At 34.7% G+C, this 26,449-nt stretch overlaps 2 protein-coding genes across 3 annotated transcripts in view; both read left to right on the forward strand.

Moving 5' to 3' along the window:
* The window catches only part of LOC311283377 (complement C3-like), a 345,048-nt gene that overhangs the window by 280,597 nt on the left and 38,002 nt on the right, over window positions 1-26,449 (forward strand). The window lies entirely within an intron of this gene.
* On the forward strand, window positions 14,197-26,003 carry LOC311283620 (complement C3-like). The gene is made up of 12 exons (XM_084398141.1): window positions 14,197-14,314; window positions 14,399-14,588; window positions 14,676-14,844; window positions 15,023-15,093; window positions 15,304-15,392; window positions 18,316-18,398; window positions 18,497-18,584; window positions 23,037-23,139; window positions 23,272-23,392; window positions 23,507-23,622; window positions 24,296-24,442; window positions 24,583-26,003. Exons 1-12 carry the CDS (start codon window positions 14,244-14,246, stop codon window positions 24,997-24,999), a joined length of 1,665 nt encoding a protein of 554 aa, XP_084254267.1. The 5' UTR covers window positions 14,197-14,243; the 3' UTR covers window positions 25,000-26,003.

The following is a 26,449-nucleotide window of genomic DNA, read 5'->3' on the forward strand; positions in this document are numbered from 1 at the left end:
ACCCATGAAGAGGAAACGACTGTGAAGCTTTGGCGGTGTTAATGGACTCGATCGACTCCATCTGTGTTTTGATCATCTCTCTGAATCCGATCTGGACGAGGTCTTCAAAAATGTGATTTTATCCGATTTTTGTTCAAAATGTTGCTTTTTTTATGAAACTATCCCACATCCAAGTGTTGATTAAAAAACAGAATGCAAGAAGCAATTTTTCTTTTTTATAAATAAAGCAGGCTCTGTTATTTTGATATATTAAATGTTCAGATTTACCTGGTGGCAGGTAAAACGTTAAAGGGGGAAAAAAATCTGATTATAAGGCAGTAGGCTACCCAGCGGGCACCTTGATGTCAATTTGACATCAAATTGATGTCAAAATTATGTCAAGAAATTGGTCAAAAATGAAAATCAAATTGACGTCAAAGTGTTGATGTCAATTTGACGTCAAGAGTTTGACCTCTGCTGATGTCATTTTGCCAAACAAAAAGGTGAAACGCATGGCCGTACACTTATTACCAGCTTCACTTAAACTAACCAGATTTACTTTATTTAATTTCCGGTTTAAATAAATATAATATTTAAATAGTTTAAAATATATTAAACATATTTTGATGACACCATGATGGTGGTTAGCGTTTGCTTTAGTTGTGCTCTTGACCCTTGACTCTTTAATATAAATTTTCTCTGGCTGCTATAACTGTGTGTTTATAAAGCACATGTGTTGTAGCTAAAAAAGCCATCAGAAACTGAGATCAGGAGATGTTGACTGTTTATTGATGAAATCATCATGTAATTGCCTGAATCCCTGATCATGTTCAGTGTCTAATGCTTTGATTATATGGGATTTGTGGTTTAAAAGCGGTTTTATTCATGACAGAAGTAATTTGATTCTACAGCATGTCTAGAAGTGTTGTTTATCAAATAATGTACTTGTTTTTTAAAAAACTATTTAGTGCACAAAACCCTGTCATCTATGGCATTAATTAGACGCACACAGACATCAAGAAACAGCGTATGAATCTCAACAATGGTGACAATCAAACAAAATATCCAGATAATAAGATCAACTCCAGCTGCATAATTTATTAAAGCTGCAATGCATGCTGGGAGATATGGGTGAGTTTTGATTGGTGGTACCCAGCATGCACTGCAGCATGAAGCATTTCATTGATTGTCACCATTGTTGAGAGTCATACACTGATTCTTGATAGCTAAGTAATAATGTTAAGTTTAATGCATTAAATGTTTTTAAAATCCTTTATTAATAAAAAAAACCCCATTATTCTCAAGCTGTTAAATTAAATGGCTTATATTATAATACAACATTAAAATCACAAGTCCTATATAACCAAAGATTAGACACTGAATAAGATCAGTGATTCAGGCAATTACATGATGATATTGTCATCATCTTCAATAAACCGCCAACATCTCCTGATCTCATGGCTTTTTTAGCTACAACAGTTGTGCTTTATAAACACACAGTTATAGCAGCCAAAGAAAATTTTATATTAAAGAGTCAAGGGTCAAGAGCACAACTAAAGCAAACGCTAACCACCATCATGGTGTCATCAAAATATGTTTAATATATTTTAAACTATTTAAATATTATATTTATTTAAACCGGAAATTAAATAAAGTAAATCTGGTTAGTGTAAGTGAAGCTGGTAATAAGTGTACGGCCATGCGTTTCACCTTTTTGTTTGGCAAAATGACATCAGCAGAGGTCAAATCTTGACATCAAATTGACATCAACACTTTGACGTCAATTTGATTTTCATTTTTGACCAATTTCTTGACGTAATTTTGACATCAATTTGATGTCAAATTGACATCAAATGCCCACTGGGTAATTCTTAGAAAATAAACATTGGCATAAGTTACATTTTTTATTACAAGACAAAAAAAGCTATTTTGTTTGTAAAATATGAATATATGAAAAACTTTTGCCTGCCAAAACACAGACAGCACGATGTAAGCATTATGCTGGAATCTATTTGTGACAAGAAAAAACATACAACTGAGAAGACTCCATTAGACAGTAATATCTCTTTATCACGTATTTTGACCTGTTATTAAAATGTTTTGTTCAGGTGAAACAGAATGTGTATTAAATGATTGTCAAAAATGTATAAAAACAACACGAATGGAAAGAATTCTTCCTTTATCACTGTGGAAATCCGTACATTGAGCCTTATAGAAAGGATGCATGTGCTTCGTAAATGTATACAGTGTAGTTAAGTCTGTCATTTTATTCTGTTGTTTTAGTCTGCAGTACATCTTTGAAGATCACACCTGGGTTGAATACTGGCCGACAAGAGAGGAAAGTCAAACTCCAGAATACAGGGGACAGTACATCGGCATCGTTAAGCTCCAGTATAAACTCCTGACAGATGGATGTGCTCCATAATTATACATTTGTTGATTACAGGAAATTAAACATCATCTCTTACATACTCTCAATAAATATGAGCTAAAATACTTTGTAATTATGTCAAATAAATAAATAAATGAAGGGTAATGAAATTTGAAAATGTTCATTTTAGACTCCTGACTAATCCTGGTGTAATATACAGTGCCTTGCAAGAATATTTTAATTACTTTTGCCATTCTGAATCACAAATCCAACATTATAATTTGTTTTGTGTGATATTTTAAATCTGTATCTCATTTTAATAATCATAAGATACTTTAAAGCAAAATCCCCAGTGTTAAATTAACACTGCTCAGTGTTTATATAATCCACACTCTCAGAGTGTTATAGCAGTGTTAAAGTTAATCAGATAATTAAGTGGTTAATTAAGTGGTGATTGAGCATTACTGAAGACACCTGATGATAACAAGCAGAATCACTGAAATTGAAATGGTTCAGGTGATTATTCCTGACATTCGCTTTCTGACAGGAGTTGATGTGGACAATAAAAGATATTGAAGATGTATTGGGATGCAGTGATGCCTCACATCTGTATAGCAATGAGTAAATGACTCCTTTCTAGAACACTCAAGAAGCAAAACCTCACAAGCACTGCTGTGTGGAGATGTTCAGGTCTGGAAACTGGTTTAGAAAAGGAAAATAACAGACATCACAAAGAAGGGACATTATGATCATCTGGCGTATTGAGTTTTTCTTATTGCCCTCGGTTGTACAGAGGGAAGGAAAGAGAGATACATTCAGAAATTTAAGTTGGACAAAAGTGCTTCACAATCGTCTATGCAGATAGAAATTGTTGTCAGGCCAGTTTCTCTCAGCCCACAAACAGAAATGCATGATGACCCAGATCTGGACTACAGACATGAGCCACTGGCACAATCATAATAACTCATACCCTTACTGAAAGAACATACATTTCCATATTTATTAAATGGCTTAAATATATTCTGAAATAATATAGCGTTAACATATTACCAGAGGTGGAAAGAGTTCTAAAATATTCTACTCAAGTAAAAGTACTATTACTTCAATGAAATTTTACTTAAGTACAAGTCAAATTACAGGTCTAAATATCTACTGAAGTAAAAGTAAAAAGTAGCTCATTTAAAATTTACTCAGAGTAAAAGTTACTGAGTTACTTTTTAAACCGCGGGACGGGGTGGGGGACTGGATTTTCATTTTCACAGTATAACCGTCTCAGAAATGATCACGGTTTACAGTATTAATCAATTATTAAATAAATAAATAAATAAATAAACGGTATTATTAAATTATGGTTATTATTATTATCATCAGATAAAATGACAGTTAAATGAATGAAAACAGGTTTTTTTGGTTGAACAAATGCTTTTATTATAACAAACTCGAAAACCATTTGGTTTGTTTTGTTTATTAAAATTTCAACAAAACTTGTCAAATCAACTAAATTCAATAATTGATAATGAATCAGATCAACAACTATTTTTAACATTAATAATTTATTAAAATGTTTAGGAATAATAGAGTCCTATGAAATGTATTTTATTCAGAAAACTATTTTTTCTTTTTATGAATAAATGCTAATATATTATCAAAAACGGTGGTAATCAAATTAAAATTTAAACTTTTATCCTTTTATTTTTTGGGGAAGTGCTGCAAAACAGATTTACTAAATTAAAACATGGACAAAAAATATTCCTTAAATAATATTTATATAAATTGTCTTATTATTGTTGTTGTTGTTATTATTCTGAGAAGTGCTTTCTATTGTAAGTCTACAATAATATATTTCTTTCATAATTTCTCATATTTAAACCGAACTTTTATTTTGACGGGTTGTAGTGAAGACCTGTTCAAGAGTATATTTGACAATGGTTTTTCTCAAATAAAATGATGAAAATGCTCATTAGGCGTTCTCTCAGAGCCGCTCTGGAAATGTCCATGTATTCATGCCCTCGTATTGTTTGTGAGACACTGAAAACACCGAGCTTGAGTATGTAGGCTATAGACGAAGCGGTGCAGCTCATTCCCACACACAGCAAAAAGTCCAGTGTTAAATTAACTCTCCTGGGAGTTTATATGGCTCCAGAGTCAGTGTTAAAATATGAGTGTTAAATTAACACTGAAGAGTGTTAAAGGTAATGAGCTCATTAAGTGATTCATTGAGTGATAATTGACCAATATTGAAGACACCTGATGTTAACAAGCAGAATCACCAAAGGAGAAAATCTCATTTTTTAAGACACCGTTATGGTGATCAGTGCTTGCTTTAGTTGGGCTCTTGACCCATAAAGCATTAACTTTAAATTTTGTTTGGCTGTTGTATCTGAGTAATAACTCTCAGATGAACAAAGAGAAAAGGTGATCAGGTGGTGTTGGTTGTGATTTGATAATCATAATTTGACCTGAATATCAACTCTCATTCAGAGAGTCAGATTTACCTTGTTGATTACAGCAGCCTGTGATTCTACAGCAAATGATTTTTATCATTATCAATATAATCCAAAATATTTCTTAAAAATTGTTCTGATAAAAATACTTAGAAAATTACTTTATTTAGACACACTGACATCAATAATCAGCCTGTGAATCTCAACAATGGTGACAATAATAAAGCATGTTGCAGTGCATTCTGGGTGCCACCAATCAAAACTCATTCATGGCTCCCATCATGCATTGTGGTATGAATAAATTATGATCTGAATTGTCTTACTAATTTCCTTTTCCTAATTGAATATTCTGTTTGTCACCATAGTTGAGATTCATACACTGATTCTTGATGTCTGTGTGTGCCTAAAAGAAAGATTTTGTTTTATCAGAACAACTTTTAAGAAATCCTTTACACTAGTTAGAAAAAAAAGTTCTAATGCTGTAGTATCACAGTGATGCTGTAATCAACAATATATATTTAAGTCATAGATTAGACTCTAAATGAGATCAGTGATTCAGGTGAAATTATGATTATGTCAAAACATAACCAACAAAATCTGATCATCTTTCTCTTTGTTCATCTGGCAGTTATAACTCAGATACAACAGCGAAAGAAAATCTAATGTTTACAGTTTATGGTTCAAGAGCCCAACTAAATCAAACACTGGTCTCCATAACGGTGTCTTAAAAAATGAGATTTTCTCCTTTGGTGATTCTGCTTGTTAACATCAGGTGTCTTCAATAATGCTCAATCATCACTCAATTAATCACTTAATGAGCTCATTAACTTTAACACTCTTGAGTGTTAATTTAACACTCATATTTTAACACTGACTCTGGAGCCATATAAACTCCCAGGAGAGTTAATTTAACACTGGACTTTTTGCTGTGCAGAGACACGCAGATCAAGCAAGTGTATAGCAGTCTTCTTCTGCTTTAATATTCACAGACCATGTCGCGATTTGATTTAGTGCACAGCTCTACTTTCGAGTTATTTATCCATGATCCATCAGTTTGTGTCTTTTACACACGTTAACACATATTTAGTATGTGTTTTATGGCCTTATTTCAGAAATTTTCTGAAATTTTCATTTTTAGTTTTTTCAATAACCATGCATAAACATTATTCTCTCAAAAATACAAACATGTACATACATGTTGCTCACATATTATGGTAGCACTGTTTGTGCTAAATAGAGTGTAATTACACCTTTGCCATTATCATGTTTATAAATAACTGAAAAAAGCACAAATGTCAGAGCATGTCAGAACATCTCAAGGACCCCAAAAACACTTTAGACCCCAGAGGGTTAAAGGAGAATTTCTGGATATCTGAATAGGCTAAACATTATTAAAAAAAAAAAAAAAAAAAAAAAAAAAAAAAACAGACATTTCAATGAATAAAATAAATGTGTTCAGGTGATTTGTTGAGATTCATGTGCTGATTGTTGATATCTTTCTGTGTCATCGTAGATTAGCTTTTCGTGCTCATGTTTGTTAAAATCTTCTAACTGATTGTTATAATACACTGTTAACCCTTGCTGTAAAAAAAGGCCAAATAAAATAAAGTTTGTTGTCACCATAATGGAGATCATTGGGGTTGAAAGGGTTAACAGTGTAAGATAAAAAGACACACCCACAAAATGTATTTTAACAGTAATAAACTGTAAGTTATAAAACAGGTATATACTGGCAACACTGTTGCCAGTAGTTTACTGTAAAATCTTGTTTTTTGGGTCACCATTGTGCAGAAGAGTAGAGCCTGACCTTCAGTCCAGGAGAAGATCTACAAACATTGATGATATGCTGTACTGCCGGGCTATTCAATTGGCGGCCCGCGGGCCAAATGCGGCCCGCCAATCATCTCCATCCGGCCCGACGGCACCAACCTCCCTCCTCCTCTTTTCCTGGCGGTGCGGCAGATTTAGTTTGATACTCGCTCCGATTGACCTGAGAAACGTTTTACGTGCGACTATTTCAGCAGTTATATGTGTCCTGAATTTATGTCGACTGAACCAGCGATACCAATCATTCGTGAATGATTCATTCTTTTGGTTCGATTCTTTCTAAACTCGCTTGCATAACTGTGCGTTCACACCGCCGCCGTCGAGAGCGTCAAAGTGGCTGGTCAGTAACGGTCTAAAACTATTCGGATTCATTCGGATCGCTCCGTCGCTGAATCATCTGAAGCGGTTTCCCAGTCAGTACAGTAACAACAAATAGTTGTGTTTACTCTCGGTCCCGGACACTATTATTGAACAGCGTTGCGACAGCCATGGGAAGCGTTTCAGTTCGACAGAAACCTCTCTGTTACAAACCACAAATCACTCGATGATTTAACTAGTATTAAATCGGATGAAACATCCTCAACATTCCCAACAATACTGATGAGGAAAGCAGGAGAAACATTGTGCATGAACGAAATTAGAACACTTTAAATCCCCTAATCACCCTTACAAACATTTACCATGAATGTACTGTAGTAATTTACTATGGGTTGGGCAGAAATGTGCAATATTTATATTGAATACTATGTAGTAATAAATAAATATAGTAAATATATATATTTACTATAATATTTTACAGTATAATTATATATATATATATATATATAATTGTATAATTAATAATTGCATTAGATTTATTAGGTGGGTAGAGAAATATAATTTATGTTTGTTATGAAATTATGTCAGTTTCTTTGTAAAGGTGTGTATAGTTTTTAACTTGTGTTTAGGCATTTTTTATACAGTGGGAGTGAGTAGCCTGTGGTTATCAAGTCTCACTTTCATTTAAGCATAACAATTATAAATAAAATAATTATTATTTCTCACCAACAGCTACTAGTTTGTATAATTCATTTATTTGTTCCAAGGAAAATAGTTGTACACAGCTGTAAATTATCAAGTTTTTATTTATATATCTGCATACTGTTAGGTACCACATTTTCAAGTAAATACCATACTTTTTTAGGGTTACTTTAACTTATTTATTGAAACTGTTATGTTTCAATAAATAAGCTAAACCCCCAAACCAATCCACCGGCCCACCTCAACTTTTCGATTTGATAATCCGGCCCTCGAATTAAGCTAATTGAATAGCCCTGCTGTACTGTATGTTGCTTTATTTAACAGGCGGTGACTGTGTAGTTGCTGGTCCAGTGGAAATCTTTTTATTTACAAAAGTTTTGTTGTGGTTTCAAATGAAAGAAGTTCGCAGTAATACTTCGTTCACGTTATCAATGCATTATAAATTTTAGTTAATACATTTAAATGACAGTTGGTCAATTTAAGGCAGTCGGTTTCTGCAAGTGAAATTAGTTAACTCGAGTTTTAGTGCATTTTTACAGTAACATACTGTAGATTACAGTAAAGAACTGTACAATTAACAGTATATTACTGGCAACAGTGTTGCCAGTATTTTACTGTAAAAAAACCTGGTAAGGTCTAACAGTGTACTGCTGGATCTCATGCTGTTACATATCTAATATTAAATCCAGCATGCTGAAGTACCTGGCAGTGGACAGTGTGTCTAAGGTGTCCTGGATGCGGGGCAGTGGATAAGCATAATTTATGGTTCTCTCATTTAGGGGCCTGTAGTCGACACATAGATTTCAGGCTGTGTGGCTTTAAGTCAGTTATAGTTGTTGTTCCATTTTCTGAGAGTGCAAACATGATGTTGTACCAACATCACATTGTAACATTGACTCAACGCCATCACCATTGATTTATGGATGAAATTTCCAAAAAAATTCAACATTAATTGCTGAAGCAAAAGAGATGTTGAGTCAATACAGTTAACATTGACACATTAACATTATTTTGATGGTTGCTGTCTATCTGGGACCCTAATCAAACACACCTGAAGCAGCTAATCAATGTCTTCAGGAGTACTAGAAAGCTACAGACAGGAGAGTTTATCAGGGTTGGAGCTAAACTCTGCAGGACAGTGGCCCTCCAGGACAGCATTTGCCCACCCCTGTCCTAGAGTTTCTTCTAATGAGCTGATGAGTTGAATCAGGTGTGTTTGATTAGGGAGACAAAGAAAACGTGCAGTGTTGGGGGTCCTTCAGGAGCAGGGTTGGGAGCCACTGCTATAGATTGAACGTAGGGCTGGGCGATTTAAATCGCGATATTGTTATGCGCATCTCGTCAGTAAAGCCGGTTCCTTGATTAGTAGTAAATCGACAATCATCATTTGAACTTGATCACTGAACTCATTAAAATCATTCTTTCTGACTTTGATTTATGTTGTTGGTTAGTGAATCTGCATAAATGCCCAGAATTTTTCATATAATATAAAGGATTTCTTAAAAGTTGTTTTAAAAAAAAAATCATTATTTTAGGCACACACAGATGTCAAGATTCAGTCTATGCATCTCAACAATGGTGAGGAGCAGAATATTCAATTAGGAAAAGTAAATTACATAGACAATTCAGATCATAATTTATTCATACCGCAATGCATGATGGGAGCCATTAATGAGTTGTGATTGGTGGCAGCCACTGCAATATGCTTTATTATTGTCACCATTGTTGAGATTCACAGGCTGATTATTGATTTCTGTGTTTTAAATGAATTTATCTGAATGTCTTTTGATCAGAACAATGTTTATTAAATATTTTGAATTATAAGTAAAGTGCTGATAATCATAGGCTGAAGAATCACTAAACTGCAGCTAACAAGTTAAACCAAACTATCTCAATAAGTCTCCTTTTTCCGATCACAGTATGATTATGTCAAAACATAACCAACACTATAAGATAACATTTTACTTTGTTCATTTAACTGTTATAAATCAATAACAGCAGACAAACAACAGTAAATATTAAAGTAAACATATAATGGTCTAGAGCCCAACTAAAGCAAACACCCATCACCTTAATGGTAACTTACAATTTGTGATTTTCTTCTTCAGTGATTCTGCTTGTTAACATCAGTGTCTTCAATAATGCTCAATCATCACTAAATTAATCACTTAATTATCTCCTCAGCCCTAAATGCCGCTTCATCTGAAAGCAGGTGATGGAGATTTACTACTAATCAAGGAACCAGCTTTACTGACGAGATGCATAACAATAAACATTTTCAGAGATTTGCATTTTTGTTGTTTACACAGAGACTGTTTTCAAAAACGTGCACTTTGAAACCAGTTTTCAGAAGTTTTCATTTATAGTGATAATTGGTCATTTTGAATGGATGAGTGAGACATTTTGGCAAGATTTAAAAAAATTGACTGGTCATCGGATTGGTCCAAGACCTTAGGATATTTGAACTTTGACTGGATTTGAGGAGTTTATGTGGTTGTAATAAAAATTGTAACAAATACTTCCCTCGCCGTTCAATTTGACTCCCATAGGAATGAATGGGAAATGGGATTGGCACAAATGAAGAAATTACACCGTACTAGAGAGCATCCCCAATGCAGAACACACACACACACACACACACACACACACACACATATCAGTTTTTTTCAGTTTAATCAGTCACAATGCAGACTGCATATGTGAAGTTTACAAAGCAGAACATGGTTTCATTACAGTGGCGGCTGGCCAATAGAGGGCGCTAGGGCGCCGCCCCACCATGAGCCAGACCACAGTTTATGAGCAACACTCATTAAATAAATAAGTAAATATATACATAAATCATACATCATACATGTCATATTTGTGTGTTTGAGATATTAAATGCACCCAGTATATGTGAAAAATATGATAGAAATGAAAAATGTCTGCTTTTTCAACACGTCTCCTCCAGCTGCGTGCACGTCTCAGCTCTGAGGCGCTGGAGGAATGCCCCAAAGAGTCTGTGGAGCAGCTTAGCCAATTGCTGATTTAAGATATAAATGTTTGACATAAACTGTAGCCAATCAGCGAGCTCAAATCAAGTCAGCTATGGGCGATTCTGTTAGCGCCCCAAGCTGCGCGCGCCTGCCAGTGTTGCCAGATTGGGCGGGTGCATATTTGGAGAAACTTAAACCCCACTGCCAGACACTTTTCGTGGTTCAAACCGAATGCCACTTCAAAGTCGAGAATTGATTATTGGCTCGGATCTGATTCTCTTTCAAGTAATGTGACTAAATGTAATATTTCAGGTGCCCACTTAACAGATCATTGTGTGATCAAGAAATAAATCTTGCAATAATAGAGGCTATTGGAAATTCAATGCAGACTTGCTGAATCATATTCATTTTTGTACATATATTAAAAAAATAATTACTGAATTTAAAGTAAAAAAGATGCCAAGTGGTATTAAATGGGAATATTTAAAACATAAATTAAGAGAATATTCAATTACCTTTAGCAAAAATCTGATGAAAAAGAAACGTAAAATAGAAATCCAGTTAATTCAAGAGATTAATAAATGCTGTTGTCAACCTAACATGTCAGATGAAGATAAAGAAAAACTTATTAAGCTTCATTCAATTCTAGATGAAATCTATATCAAAAAGGCAAAAGGGGCATATGTGAGATCCAGAGCTAAGTGGCTGGAAGAGGGGGGAAAAATAGCTCATACTTCATTAATTTGGAGAAAAGACGACAAGAGAAAAATTCGATCAATAGTTTAATTGTGGACCAAGTAGAACATTTAAATCATAACTTAATAGTAAAAGAGGTGTTTAAATTTTACTCCAAATTGTATTCCTCTTCTTTTTCCTCTGTTAATTCTAATTCTTTTTTTCAGATGATAAAAAATAATATACCGTCTATTGAAAGTGTATTTAAAGATCTATGCGATTCAGACATAACCATACAAGAGCTTGATGCGGCGATTAAACAGAGTAAACCTGGTAAATCACCGGGTCCTGATGGGTTATCCACAGATTTTTATAACTTTTTTTGGGATGACCTAAAATATCTTTTATTTGAAGCCTTGCAAGAGTGTATCAATAGTATTGAATTATTGCCAACTATGAAACAAGGGCTTATAATTTTGATACCAAAGCCAGGAAAAGATAAGAGAATATTGGATAATTTACGCCCCATAACACTACTAAATACAGATTACAAACTGTTTACTAAAGCACTGGCTTCCAGATTAAAAACAGGAATATCACAAATTATTAGTGTGACCCAATCAGGATTCTTAAAGGATAGGTCAATTCATAATAATATCAGGTTAGTTTTTGATTTGATTGAATATGGTCATTTAATTGAAGAAGATGGTTTAATTTTATTTCTGGATTTCTATAAGGCCTTTGACATGGTGGAGCATTCTTTTATTTTTCAAACTCTTAAACACTTTGGTTTTGGTCCTAAATGTATTAGTATTGTTGGAATGCTTTATAAAGACATAAACAGTTCTGTAGCTCTTACTCAAGGTACATGTCCAAGATTCGAGGTTAGAAGAGGCATCAGGCAAGGATGTGGATCTTCTCCTTTATTATTTATAATGGTAGCAGAAATGTTGTCTATTTTACTCAAAATGGGAACCATATCTGGCATTGATTTTGAAGGTAATAATTTTATTGTCAGTCAATTTGCTGATGACACTACTCTTTTTTTAAGAAATGAACAGCAAATACCCCTAGCACTTCAGTTAATCAAGTTTTTTTCAGAAGCTTCAGGTTTAAAGCTAAATATGTCAAAATGTGAGTTATTGGCCATTCACGATCATCCTAATGTAACATTATACAATATACCAGTCAAAAATGAAGTCAAATATTTAGGTATCTGGTTATCTAAGAGGATGGATAATTTAGAACATTTAAATTTTGATAAAACTTTGGATAATTGTAAATTAATAATGAATACTTGGCTGCAGAGAGACATAAAAAAATTTGGAAGAATTTTATTGACAAAAGTAGAGAATCTTTCTAGATTCATCTATCCATGTTTCTCTTTAGCAGTTTCTGCAAAAAAAGATAACGGCAGTTAACAAATTAAACTTTGATTTTATATGGAAAATGAAGAGTCATTATATACAAAAAAGTGATATGATTAAAGATTATGATGAAGGTGGTCTTAAAACGATTGACTTTAATATTATGAATGGGGTCATTAAACTTAGATGGTTGCAGTCTTTCATTAATGATAAGTCCTCTTTCTGGTTTGAGATTCCTACTATCATATTTAATAAATGTGGTGGCATAAGTTTTCTGCTGCAATGTGACTTTGAACTTTCCAAACTCCCTGTAAAACTTTCTGCTTTCCATCAACAAGTATTATTATACTGGAAATTGATTTTCAAGCATAATTTTAGCCCTCATAATATGTCAATCTGGAACAACAGATGTATAAATGTGAACAGAAAATCTTTATTTATTGATGAGTGGTGGCAGAAAGGCATGGTCACTAACACATGTAGTGGACAATGTTGGAAATATACTGAGTCATGTTACTTTTTGTGGTAAATACAATCTAAGCTGCTCCTCTAAAATGTATGAAAAAATTATCAAGAATATTCCATTACCGATGCTAAAATTAGTAAGTGAACATTTGAAATATTCAAGTATAATACCTAAACTACAAGAACTTATTATAGAAAATGTAAGCTTTGTTGACAGAAAATGTTCTAACAAATTCTTAAGAGACTGTTTAATACATCAATGTTTCCCAGGACCGGTATTAAGAAATTATATTTTTCGTCATTATGAAAAGAAAGAAGTGTGTAAAATTAGGACTAATTTTCTTTCATTTCCTGTTAATCCTAAATGTAAAGAGGTGCACTTTAAAATTCTGAATCATATATATCCAACAAAAGAATTTTTAAGAATGAGATTTAATGTTGGGGATTCAAATTTATGTCAAATATGCAAGGTAGAGATAGAAACGGTCGAACATTTGTTTTTTCAGTGCATTTTGGTAAACAAATTTTGGAATGATGCATTGAGATGGATGCAACAAAGAATTCCTGCAAGGTTGATACTGTCGTGGTAATTTATTAAATTTGGGCTATTAATAAAGGATAAAAAGGTATCTTATGAAATTAATAATGTGTTGCTTCTGTTGAAATTTTATATACATAAATGTACATTTTTCAAAATTCCTCCAAGATTATTGGTTTTTAAGGAGGAATTTAGAGTATATTTGGAGACCGTGAGAAGGATGAAAAGTCCTAAAGCAGTGTATTTGTACTCCTTATTGGAAGATTTTGGTTTTATAAATTGAATAATGTCCTACTCCCCTACTTTATATATGTATTTGTTCGTCTATTTTATTGTATTATTATTATTTTATTTTATTTTATTTTTATTTTTTTGTTTATCCTTGGCTTCAATTTACTTAGCCTACTGATGGGAATGTTATGTATATTGTGATGCAATATTTGTATGTACGCTTAGGTTTGTTTGTAAAATCTGAAACTACGTATGCCTTTTTGTTAATGTTCTACAAATATGTCAATAAAAAAAGTTTCAGTTTCAGTTCAGTTTCACACAGAAAGAGACACACACACACAGAGAGACACGATGGAGGTGAAGCTGCTGTGTCTGACTGTTGTTCTTCTCTCCTCACCCCTCCTCACACTGTGTGACCCGCTGTGAGTATTAAACACACCGTTTGCTCATAGAGTTACTAATAATCAGTTTTTAAGATTTCAAACGCTGTGATTTGATCTCCTCAGGTTTGTTCTGTCAGCTCCTAATTTGCTGAGAGTGGGTTCCTCAGAGAACGTGTTTGTGGAGGCTCAGGATTACTCTGGAGGATCTTTTGATGTAAAGATCACAGTGAATAAATACCCAAAGAAAGAGATACTGTCCAAAACAGTGACACTGACTGCAGAAAACAATTACCAGATCCTTACAGATATACAAGTGAGAGCTACATAACAGTGCAGTGATGTTTATTCTGATTAATTTATCATCAGATATAATTTAGACTGATGATTATCTGTTCTCTAGATCCCTGATGATCAGAACTTGTTCTCTGATGATCCTCTGGAGAAGCAGTATGTGTATCTACAAGCTGAGTTTCCATCTCACACTCTGGAGAAAGTGGTCATGGTCTCATTCCAGTCTGGATATATATTTGTACAGACAGACAAGCCCATCTACACGCCTGCTAGCACAGGTAAGATTATGTGCTAAAAAATTGGAAAAATACAACACAGTGAATTTTAAAAATGTTACATAAGCATGCCATAATCATGTTTATTATTAAACTGACTGGTGCATGTATTCAGGGTTTGAATCTGAGTAAAAAACATCAGAACTCACATTTCAGTTTTTTGCTTTGACCTCTTTTACAGTCAAATACAGGATTTTCTCTCTGACGCCCATCATGAAACCAGTCAGTCAGACAGTGACGGTGGAGTTCATGGTACACATTTATATAAGTGCTCACTGTTATTACACACACACACACACACACACACACACACACACACACACACACACACACACACACACACACACACACACACACACACACACACACACACAGACACATGTCATTTCAGCTGTAATGAGCATGTACACTGCTGATCTCAGTAAACACACAGTGTTAATGCTGATTTCTGTGTTTCTGAAGAATCCACAAGGCATCACAGTTTCATCACAGATGATATATCCAGTGAAAGGGATGAAGTCTGGAAGCTACGCCATTCCTGAGGTTGCCAGGTGTGTGAAACGCTGACTGAAGATATTAAACTTGAGTGAACTTTATTTTATGATTCAATGATTTCTCTTTAATTTATTTGCACAATACTCATAGATGTGATCTGTGTTATAAGATTCATTTGATCTGTTGTATAATCAGTGGCGGTACTAGGATTTTTCTGTAACAGGGGCCATTAAGGGGCCACATGTTACATAACCAACAGGAAAATAAAAATGTGCCTGTACTAGCCGCATACTTGTAGTAAATGATTACAAACTTCAGCATATTCTGAATCTCTAGCATTTAATAATAGAAACCAACATCCTCTTATTTACAATGAGCAATATAATCCTTCAGACAAAAAAACATTTTGCTGTAGCAAATTCACAAACAGTTTTCGTTCAAAAATATAGAATATTTTGCGCATATTTTGAATAATTAGTAACATACAAAGCCGCTCTTATTCACAACTAAATAATAAAGAGTTATGACTTGAAATGTTTGCTGTATACTACACAGCAAAATCCCCAGTGTTAAATTAACACTCCTCAGTGTTTATATGTGTCCACACTACAGGGTGTTAAAAATTAACACTGAAGCAGTGTTGAAGTTAATGAGATAATTAAGTTAACACTGAAGCAGTGTTGAAGATAATGCGATAATTAAGTGATTAATTAAGTGATGATTGGCCATTAGTGGTGACACCTGATGATAACAAGCAGACTCACTGAAGGAAAGAGAAACAAGAACAGAAAAGAGAAACACAAGAACTACTGACTTCGAGCCATTATTGCACTTATTATTTTACCAGTTTGACTTTATTTCTGTCATACATCTACACACGGTCTTATTTAGATTTAACAGAAGTTTAGATGGTAATGTTTTATGGAATGTTTCGTTTCATGTCACCATTATGGTGACCAGTGTTTGCTTTAGTTGGGCTCTTGACACTTTATTATTTAACATTAAGATTTCTCTGGTTGCTCCAACTCTGTGTTTATAGAGCATATGTGTTGTGGCAAGAGAAACTATGATTTGGGCTGTGTTTCCTGAAAACATTGCAAGCCTAATTTGATCGTATAGACCATTTGTTGCAGTTGGTCTGCGATCAAGTTAAGTTTAAAATGCTTTTGGAAATTCAGCCCTAGTTCTGTTTCAATGATGAAATTACTAGTGACCTGATTCAATGATGTCACCCAGCATTATAAACTGATTATCTAATTGTTTTATTAATTTTTCACTACAGTAGCTACTTCCAGCAATGTTTTAAAGATCTGAAGGATTTAAAATCACACACAGACATCAAGAATCTACATATGAATCTCAACAATGGTTACAATCAAACAAATGCTTAATGTTGCAGTGCATGATGGGAGCCACCAATCAGAACGCATCAATGGCTGACATCATGCATTGCAGCATGAATAAATTATGCAGCTGAATTGTCCTGTAATTTTCATTGTTTTTTTCTGTTTGCTTTTATTTTGCTTTTATTTTGCTATTGTTTTGTTCTGACTTTAGTAGCTTGTTTTGTGATGTTCAGAGTTGATCTGTTTGTCACTAGTTTGTTTATTGTCACCATTGTTGAGATTCATATGCTGATTCTTGATGTCTGTGTGTTTAAACACAATAACTTCTTTGCTCAAAGTATTTTCAAAATTTTTGATATTGCTGTTGGATCTCAAACTATAGAATCTCAGAGCTACAATCACCAATACTAAAACGAGACATCAAGCATATAGTCAAAAATTTAGAGTCTGAATGACATCAGTGAATCAGGACATTACATTATGATAATGTCATTATCATCAAAACATATTGTGAGCAGGTCATGTTTTCTCTTGCAGTAATAAATGTGCTTTATAAACACAGAGTTGTAGCAACCAAAGAAAACCATATATTAAAAAATGAAAAGGGTCAAGAGCACAACTAAAGCAAACACTGATCACCATAATGGTAACTTGAAAAGAAAAATTCCATAAAACATTACCGTCTAAACTTCTGTTGAATCTCAAGAACTTTTGTCGATGTATGACAGAAATAAAGTCAAACTGGTAATAAGTGCAACAATGTGTAATGACTCGAAGTCAGTAGTTCTTGTGTTTCTCTTTTTTTCTGTTATTGTTTTTCTCTTTCCGTCAGTGAGTCTGCTTGTTATCATCAGGTGTCACCACTAATGGCCAATCATCACTTAATTAATCACTTAATTATCTCATTAACTTCAACACTGCTTCAGTGTTAACTTAATTATCTCATTAACTTCAACACTGCTTCGGTGTTAATTTTTAACACCCTGTAGTGTGGACACATATAAACACTGAGGAGTGTTAATTTAACACTGGGGATTTTGCTGTGTACAATCAAAAACAGCTTATACACAAAAAGTGAATGAACATCTGCAGAGAGCACAGTCAAAATGTAACTTTTTGTGACTGGCATTGCACATTTTGCAGGGCAGTATAACGTACGTATAACAGATCGGTTTACAGCATATTGATGTGAAAACTAAACAATACAGAAAGCAGCTCTCATACAAAAAAATACTAAATAGGTAACGATTTTCCATACATTAGCTTTTAACGAAGAGGGTGCCGTTCGAATTTGGCTCAGCCATCATGCATCTGTTATGTGCGCGTCTCTGTTATGTGCACACCACAGACTGTTCGCGCACTGCAAGTTCCGCCTTTTGCGTTCCGTCAATATTACGTTATTAGGAAAAATAAATAAATTTTTTTTAGAAAATCGATTTTTGACATTTGTGAATCGATTCGGAATCGTCCACGTCCGCATCGCGATGCATCTAAGAATCGACCCCCCCCCCCCCCCTATAGACGGGGGCCAATCAGATTTCAGCAGGGGCCAGGGCCCCTGTGGCCCCGCCTCTAGAACCACCCCTGTGTATAATGCTTATTTAAAAATGTTTTGAAATGTTTTTTGTTTCAGTCGTGGAATCTGGAAGGTTGTCACTCGGTACCCAAACACTCCTCAGAAGACGTTTACTGCAGACTTTGAGGTCAAAGAATATGGTAAGATGTGTTTCAACAAAATGTGTGTTGTGTAAATTCAATAAAAACTAAAAGAATGTATTTATTTATTTGTGTCTTTTCTCTGGATTGGTTTATAGTGCCGCCAACATTTGGAGTCAGATTAAGACCCAGTAAGTCATTCTTCCATGTGAGTGACGAGAGCCTGACAGTCGACATTGAAGCCAAGTAAGACAACATATGTTCTGCTTCACTGTATTCAAAATTAATCTTTAATGTGTGCACACACTGATGTAAAATATATTTGTTTGTAAACTACAAAATAATGTGCTATGAGCAACCAAAACTTTTCATGAGTTGAGATAGTAACTTCCAAAGTAATAAAGACATTTATCTTAGTTTGTGGTTATTTTCTGTTTTACTGTACAAATAATGTTTCAGTTGTGTCTGACCCTTCTCACTAGATCTGCACTATACAATATGTGGTAACACTTTAATTAATGAATACAGTTTGCTGAACATTTAAATGGTTTTGTAGGAGCCATTTATTGTACTGTAAACAAGAAGTGTGTGAGTCGGTAATGGGGAAGCACACAGTTTTTGAGTGTGCTAAAGGGTAGTAAGGAACATGGTAGTCTCAGCCTCAGTGACGACCATGGATGGCACACTTTACTGGAAACACTTCAGGATTTGCAAAGTCGCGATCTGATTGGTTGAATTCTACAGGATGTCTGGAAGACGTGTGTGTTGCGTTCTTTAACGGTCCACCTGGAAACAAATGTAGTAACGCCAAAACCTAGCCTGACTACGTCAGACTTCCTACTTCCGCTAATTTCATTTCGCTTCTGTAGTCAGTCTGAGATAGCAGCCTATCTTTCAGTTTTCCACCGGCCTGAAAACAGCCGGGCCAATCAACGAACTGAGAGCCGTGACGTAGACGCTGATTGTACCGTGGATGCGTAGATTTACTTCACATAATCTGCAAAAGTCGTTCACGGCCATGTTTACTCCGGTATTACGCTCGATGGTTTAGTTTTTGCATCATACATGCATTGACAGTGGAAGTTAGATGGGGCTGAGCATGCGCATAACACACGCCATAACGAAACGTTATGTGATTGGCTTACGGGTAACCAATGATTTTAAACTTCAGACAAGAGCCCCCCGCGAGAGAGAAAACACTTCTCTATTATGCTATTCCAGACTCTGTCTACGAAGCAAAGTGAAGTAGCAGAGTCTGGTATTACCAGGCTAGCCAAAACCCCTCGTGGAAAAAGAACGCCGTTGTGTTTATAATGAGCGCTTACCAGGATCAACTAAATGCTGCATTTTCAAAAGTATGTGAAGTTCGCGGCTCCATTGTCTCAGTAAACTTTCACAGCGTTCTTGAATGAATAATTTAATAGAAGAATGCCGGTCTGTTATCGTAGGGACATCAACTTTACATTTTCACACCTCTAAACATGACGTGGAGCAAAACGAACTGTGATTGGTTGCGTTACATGTCAGTCAAACCAATGAAAGCTGCGATAAGTCCAGACCTTCTGCCGTCAGTCTGAAGCTCTGGCTACGTGAGACTAGGAACATGGTGAATTATGAACAGTATGCTGGGTCTGTAATGTATGAACTCTGAGTACATGATAATGAACATTAAGGAAAGATGTGGGTTTGATGCAATGTTTATTCATTGGAACATTTGTATGCATCTACATCTGAATGTATGGACTTTGTTTGTAGGCATCAAATACTTGCTCACCCCTGTAATAAATGGCAACGGCTTAATGGAAATCTGTAACAGGTTTTATATAAGATTTAATATGACAGAATCAACCTGACCTGATCATTTGGTTACACCAGGGGTTTTTGAAGTGTGGGGCACAGAGGACTATATTGGCTACTTTATTGATACTTTTAGAGCTATAGAGAAACATGGATGAACAAGAAAAATAAAGAGTGGGGTGTGCTTGTTAAGTTTGTCATAAACCACAATAGACTTGCATGTCTTTTCTGACTCTGTTTACTGATCACTTATACGTACGCATGCATACATAATGCATACATAATGACCAATGAGAAAGAGTGTTACTAACCCAAGTACTATTACTACAATCAGGATGCACTTTACTTTCCATGAACTTGTGGAGCTGATCTTTGATTAGTTCAGATAACATTTTAAGCTGTCAAATGGTCATGTTACATTGTGCCCCACCTATGGGGCATGTCACATTTTACTTCCTTTCTTTCGGGGTAAATCAAGAAAACCGTATACACTGTAATTAATATAAATAAAAATAAAAATACTCTGAACAATAAGTAGGTTTACACAAACTGAGACTGTTAGGTTGTTCATTTATGCATGACTGACAAATATGAAACACATTCAGTTTATTAATACAATTCCATAAATCTTACCCATTTCATTTATGCATAACTGACAAATATAAATCACATTCCGTTCATTCATTTATGTTAAAACAATGCAATGTCAAACGTGCTGCATAACGCGAGAATGAACCTCATTGGTTCTCACACGTCAAGCGAACATGCTTGAGCTTCTGTTTACCACAACTGATGTGTGAGTTGATGAATGTTTATATGTGAATAAAAGCCTAAATTAAGTCTGTTCAAAGAAAGTGATCGTGTCTCTTCAGAAAACTTGGAAATTCACTCAATATGGATTAGTTCAAAGTAGAAGCTTCAAAGTGTCAGTTGCGTAGCTGTCAGTGGAGGGACAGAAATCTCAGATTTCATCAAAAAGATCTTCATTTGTGTTCCAAAGATAAACGAAAGTCTTACGGGTTTGGAATGACATGAGGATGAGTAATTAATGACAGAATGATCATTTTTGGGTGAAATAACCCAGTGGGCATTTGATGTCAATTAAATTGTCATTAAATTGATGTCAAAATTACGTCAAGAAATTGGTCAAAAATGAAAGTCAAATTGACGTCAAAGTGTCGATGTCAATTTGATGTCAAGAGTTTGACCTCTGCTGATGTCATTTTGCCAAACAAAAAGGTGAAACGCATGGCTGTACACTTATTACCAGCTTCACTTAAACTAACCAGATTTACTTTATTTAATTTCCAGTTTAATGAAATCATATTTTGTATTTTAAAGTCACCATGATGGTGGTTAGCGTTTGCTTTAGTTGTGCTCTTGACCCTTGACTCTTTAATATATAATTTTATCTGGCTGCTATAACTGTGTGTTTATAAAGCACAATTGTTGTAGCTAAAAAAGCCATCAGAAACTGAGCTCAGGAGATGTTGGCTGTTTATTGATGAAATCATCATGTTAATGCCTGAATCCCTGATCATGTTCAGTGTCTAATGCTTTGATTATATGGGACTTGTGGTTTTAAAGTGGTTTTATTCATGATAGAAGTAATCTGATTCTACAGCATATCTAGCAGTGTTGTTTATCAAATAATGTACTTGTTTTTTAATAACTATTTAGTGAACAAAACCCTGTCATCTATGGCATTACTTAGACGCACACAGACATCAAGAAACAGCGTATGAATCTCAACAATGGTGACAATCAAACAAAATATCCAGATAATCAGATCAACTCCAGGTGCATAATTTATTAAAGCCGCAATGCATGCTGGGAGATATGGGTGAGTTTTGATTGGTGGTACCCAGCATGCACTGCAGCATGAAGCATTTCATTGATTGTCACCATTGTTGAGAGTCATACACTGATTCTTGATAGCTAAGTAATAATGTTAAGTTTAATACATTAAATGTTTTTAAAATCCTTAATTAAAAAAACATTATTCTCATGCTGTTAAGTTAAATGTCTTATATTATAATACAACATTAAAATCACAAGTCCTATATAACATTAGACACTGAATAAGGTCAGCGATTCAGGCAATTACATGATGATATTGTCATCATCTTCAATAAACTGCCAACATCTCCTGATCTTATGGCTTTTTTAGCTACAACAGTTGTGCTTTATAAACACACAGTTATAGCAGCCAGAGAAAATGTAATATTCAAGAGTCAAGGGCCAAGTGCACAACTAAAGCAAACGCTAACCACCATCATGGTGTCATCAAAATATGTTTAATATATTTTAACCTATTTAAATATTATATTTATTTAAACCGGAAATTAAATAAAGTAAATCTGGTTAGTTTTAAGTGAAGCTGGTAATAAGTGTACGGCCATGCGTTTCACCTTTTTGTTTGGCAAAATGACATCAGCAGAGGTCAAATCTTGACATCAAATTGACATCAACACTTTGACGTCAATTTGACTTTCATTTTTGACCTATTTCTTGACGTAATTTTGACATCAAGGTGCCCGCTGGGAACCCTTTAATCCAACAAAAAAGGAAAGGAAAAGAATCACTCATTGCTCTTGACTATTATATATATTTTAATTTGCCACTCTTTGACTTTAAAACCCTCTGGGTGACACCAGCAAACATTTATTCTGTCTGTCAGAACAGGAAAAGATCTCCTTAATTGAATAGTTGAAAATAGTCCAGAAATTAAAATTACACCCTCATGTCATTTAAAACCTGTATGACTGTGGAGAAAGAAAAGAAGGTAGTTAGACAAATGTTCAAGCTGCTTTTTTTCTATGTAATGAAAGTGGATGTGGATCAGCGACAGTCGTCGTCACTGTTCAGTTTTTACAGCAGAAATTGTCTGTGCTTTTATAGGTACCTGTTTGGACAGAAGGTGGAAGGAAATGCGTTTGTGATGTTTGGTGTGATGGACGGTGAGAAGAAAACAAGTATTCCTTCTTCTCTTCAAAGAGTTCAGGTGAGAGACATTAAACAGTTTACAAGCTGGGATCAATCTCATTTCTCCTCACCTAAAGAGTGACTTAAAACATTAAATACATTTTATCTTGTCTTGTAGACTGATGTCAATGTCTTTCTTATATATGAATAGATTAGTGAAGGAGAAGGTACTGCAGAACTGAGCAGGGAGATGATCACTAAGACCTTTCCAGACATTAAGCAGCTGGTTGGACGATCAATCTATGTTTCAGTCAGTCTTTTAACAGAAAGTGGTAAGACTCAACAGATACTCTACATCTGTATGTTTACATGCCTGTGTGTGATTGTATATGAGAGGCTAATCGTGTGTGTGTGTGTGTGTGTGTGTGTGTGTGTGTGTGTTTCAGGCAGTGAAATGGTGGAAGCAGAAAGGAGAGGCATTCAGATTGTGACGTCACCGTACACCATCCACTTCAAAAGAACACCACAATTCTTCAAACCTGGGATGCCCTTCGATATTTCGGTATAAACATAGATAAACATTAGAAAGTAGGGGTGTGCAATATGACAATAAAGTCTGCATGAAACAAAATTTGCATAGTCTTTTTTTTTCCTTTTGTGGCATTTATATAGATATAGAAATAAAGATATATTTTGCCATATCACCTATCCCTACACTGAAAAAAATTATCAAAAAAATTTATGTAATTTGTTACAGCTAATTTTTTTTAGATTTTCTCAAATTGTATTTATGATTTAGTTAAAACCATAAATTTTTATTTAATGTCAAACCAAAATTTAAATTTTTTCCAACTCAACGGTTTACCTTAACCCAAAGTACACAGCAAAAACTCCAGTGTTAAATTAACACTCAAGAGTGTTAAAGTTAATGAGCTAATTAAGTGATTCATTGAGTGATGATTGAGCATTATTGAAGACACCTGATGTTAACAAGCAGAATCACTGAAGGAGAAAATCACAAATTGTAAGTTACCATTATGGTGATCAGTGTTTGCTTTAGTTGGCCTCTTGACAATTTTCCATTGGACCAATGTAAATATATTTTTTGAGTGAATTGTACTCATGTTTCACTTTTTTCAGTGTACTAGAAAATTGCAAACTTGAAGGGTTGCAGGAACTGAGGAAAAATTTCATAAATATATTATTTATTTATTTTGCTCTGGGTTCTATAACAGGTTTACATAACAAATTCTGACCAGACTCCTGCTGAAAATGTGGAAGTGGAAGTCAATCCTGGAGGGGTCAGAGGTCAAACAAGAGCCAATGGCATTGCAAAGGTTACCGTCAACACTCTAGAAGGATCTTCAACACTGCAAATCACTGTAAGACCTGCAAACTCAACTAATGTTCAGTCACTTTCACTGAAGAACTGGTGCAAAATAGATCAGTTAACATATGTTGAACAAGCAATGGAGTTTATACTACACAGCACATCAGAAAACAGTGTATTTGCTCTTTTCAGGCAAAAACCAAAGATCCACAATTAACAGATGGACAGCAGGCAGTGAAGACGATGACGGCTCTTGCTTACGTTCCCAAAGGAGACTCCAAGAATTACCTGCACATCGGCATTGATGCTGCAGAGCTTCAGATCGGTGATCAAATGACAGTCAATCTCAACACAGGACAAAGTACAGGAGTCAAAGATCAAGATTACACATACATGGTAGATTATGGTTATTTCATATTCAGCTGCACCCAGGACCGGCGAGTGCACTTCTGCCGCTCTAGGCGTGAACATATTCTTCTCTCTAATAAAGGCAGTATGTGTCTGTCTATCTGTCTGCATTTTGATTATTTCGAGAACCGTTCATCCAATCGACTTCACAAGGGAGTGCAGTGTCGCATTTGGTGCAATATAGAGACGCCACACATTTAGAATTAATAAACTTAAACTACAGAACAGCGCGAGTGGGAAGCGGCGCACCTCACGTAGGCAGGGCTTATATGCTCCAAGAACGGACACTGCACTAGTGATATTAAATGCATCTTTCCCATGAGCAACACAAAGTAAATACACTCGCACGTAACACACACACACAGGTATGTTAACTTAAGCAATACTTTTAAGGTAGTCTAATATTTTTCTGACTAACAAATTACTGACACAGAAAAGGGTAGATTTAAATAAAGAAAAACGAAATTTAAATAAAGAAAAACAAAATTTAAACGAAATTTAAATAAAGAAAAACAAAATTTAAATAAAGAAAAGCGAAATTTAAATAAAGAAAAACAAAATTAAGTTAAATTAAAAACGAGATTAATTTAGATTGATAATAACGGGTAAAAAGGCTAATACATTTTGTTTCTATTATTCTATTTTCTACAATTTCAAAGCAACGCAGCTTAACCCAGAATACAAGCTCAGGCATACACTTCTGCCCATACACACTCCGCTGTTCTGCGCTCTAGTCAGAGAATACTCCCGTTGCAGGGAGTGTTTACAACACTTTAGTAGGCCAAGAAGAAGCAAATATATTAGGTTGGGTTCCTTCAACTGTCCATCCTATTAAAATGACTATAGGCTATATAAGATAATTGTAAAAAAAAAAAGTATTGTATTCACCAGATTTTATAGTGTTGAACATATTCAAGCACGAATGAGAACCGTTTCGAGGGGGATGCCAGGTGTGCAACATTTTTTTTAATAGAAATTCCGGTAACATTAGCTGTACTAACGGTCTCGTGATTCATTGCGTATGTCAGGCGACAAATGAACGAAAGACTCAGAAGGTAAAGTAATTATTTATGTTCCCTGTAAATTATTTTTGACTGCATTATAATGATTTCTTAATTCAGAATATGATCACCATTGCTTACACTTTTAACCCTTGCTGTAAAAAAAAATGACAATTTTTTGACAAATTCTGACAGTATCATACCCACCCAGTCAACACGTTGATCTCACAGTGATCTCTCCATATGACCACAATGTGAGTTCACAGTGAGCTAAAAGTGTTACCTCACAGCGCACTCGCTGTGTGCTCATTTTATGGCCACAATATGAGGTCACCCCAGCTATAAATGTTATTGGATTTGAACATTTTGGTTGAAAATGAAAATTAGGTTGACGTCTAAACATTTGATGTCAGGCTCCAACTTCATTAAACAACTCCACAAACAGCATTACCAGCTTCACTTATTACTAACCAGACTGAATTTATTTCTGTCAGACGTCTACAAAAGTTTTTATTGAGAATTAACAGGTGTTTAACTCTAATGTGTTTCATTTGAAGTCACCATAACAGTGATTAGTGTTTCCATTAGTTGGGCTCTTAACTCTTATTATATCTTTTGTCTTTTTTGGCAGCTGTGACAGTGTGTTTGTT

This window comes from Rutilus rutilus (assembly GCF_951802725.1).
Source record: "Rutilus rutilus genome assembly, chromosome: 2".
In the NCBI taxonomy this organism is placed as follows: Eukaryota; Metazoa; Chordata; class Actinopteri; order Cypriniformes; family Leuciscidae; genus Rutilus; species Rutilus rutilus.

Bases quoted from the DNA above. Each gene is read 5' to 3' on its own strand.
- LOC311283620 (XM_084398141.1), top strand. From the start codon at position 14,244: ATGGAGGTGAAGCTGCTGTGTCTGACTGTTGTTCTTCTCTCCTCACCC. The intron at 18,399-18,496 runs GTAAGATGTGTT...ATTGGTTTATAG, and splicing joins CTTTGAGGTCAAAGAATATG to TGCCGCCAACATTTGGAGTC. The intron at 24,443-24,582 runs GTAAGACCTGCA...TGCTCTTTTCAG, and splicing joins CTTCAACACTGCAAATCACT to GCAAAAACCAAAGATCCACA.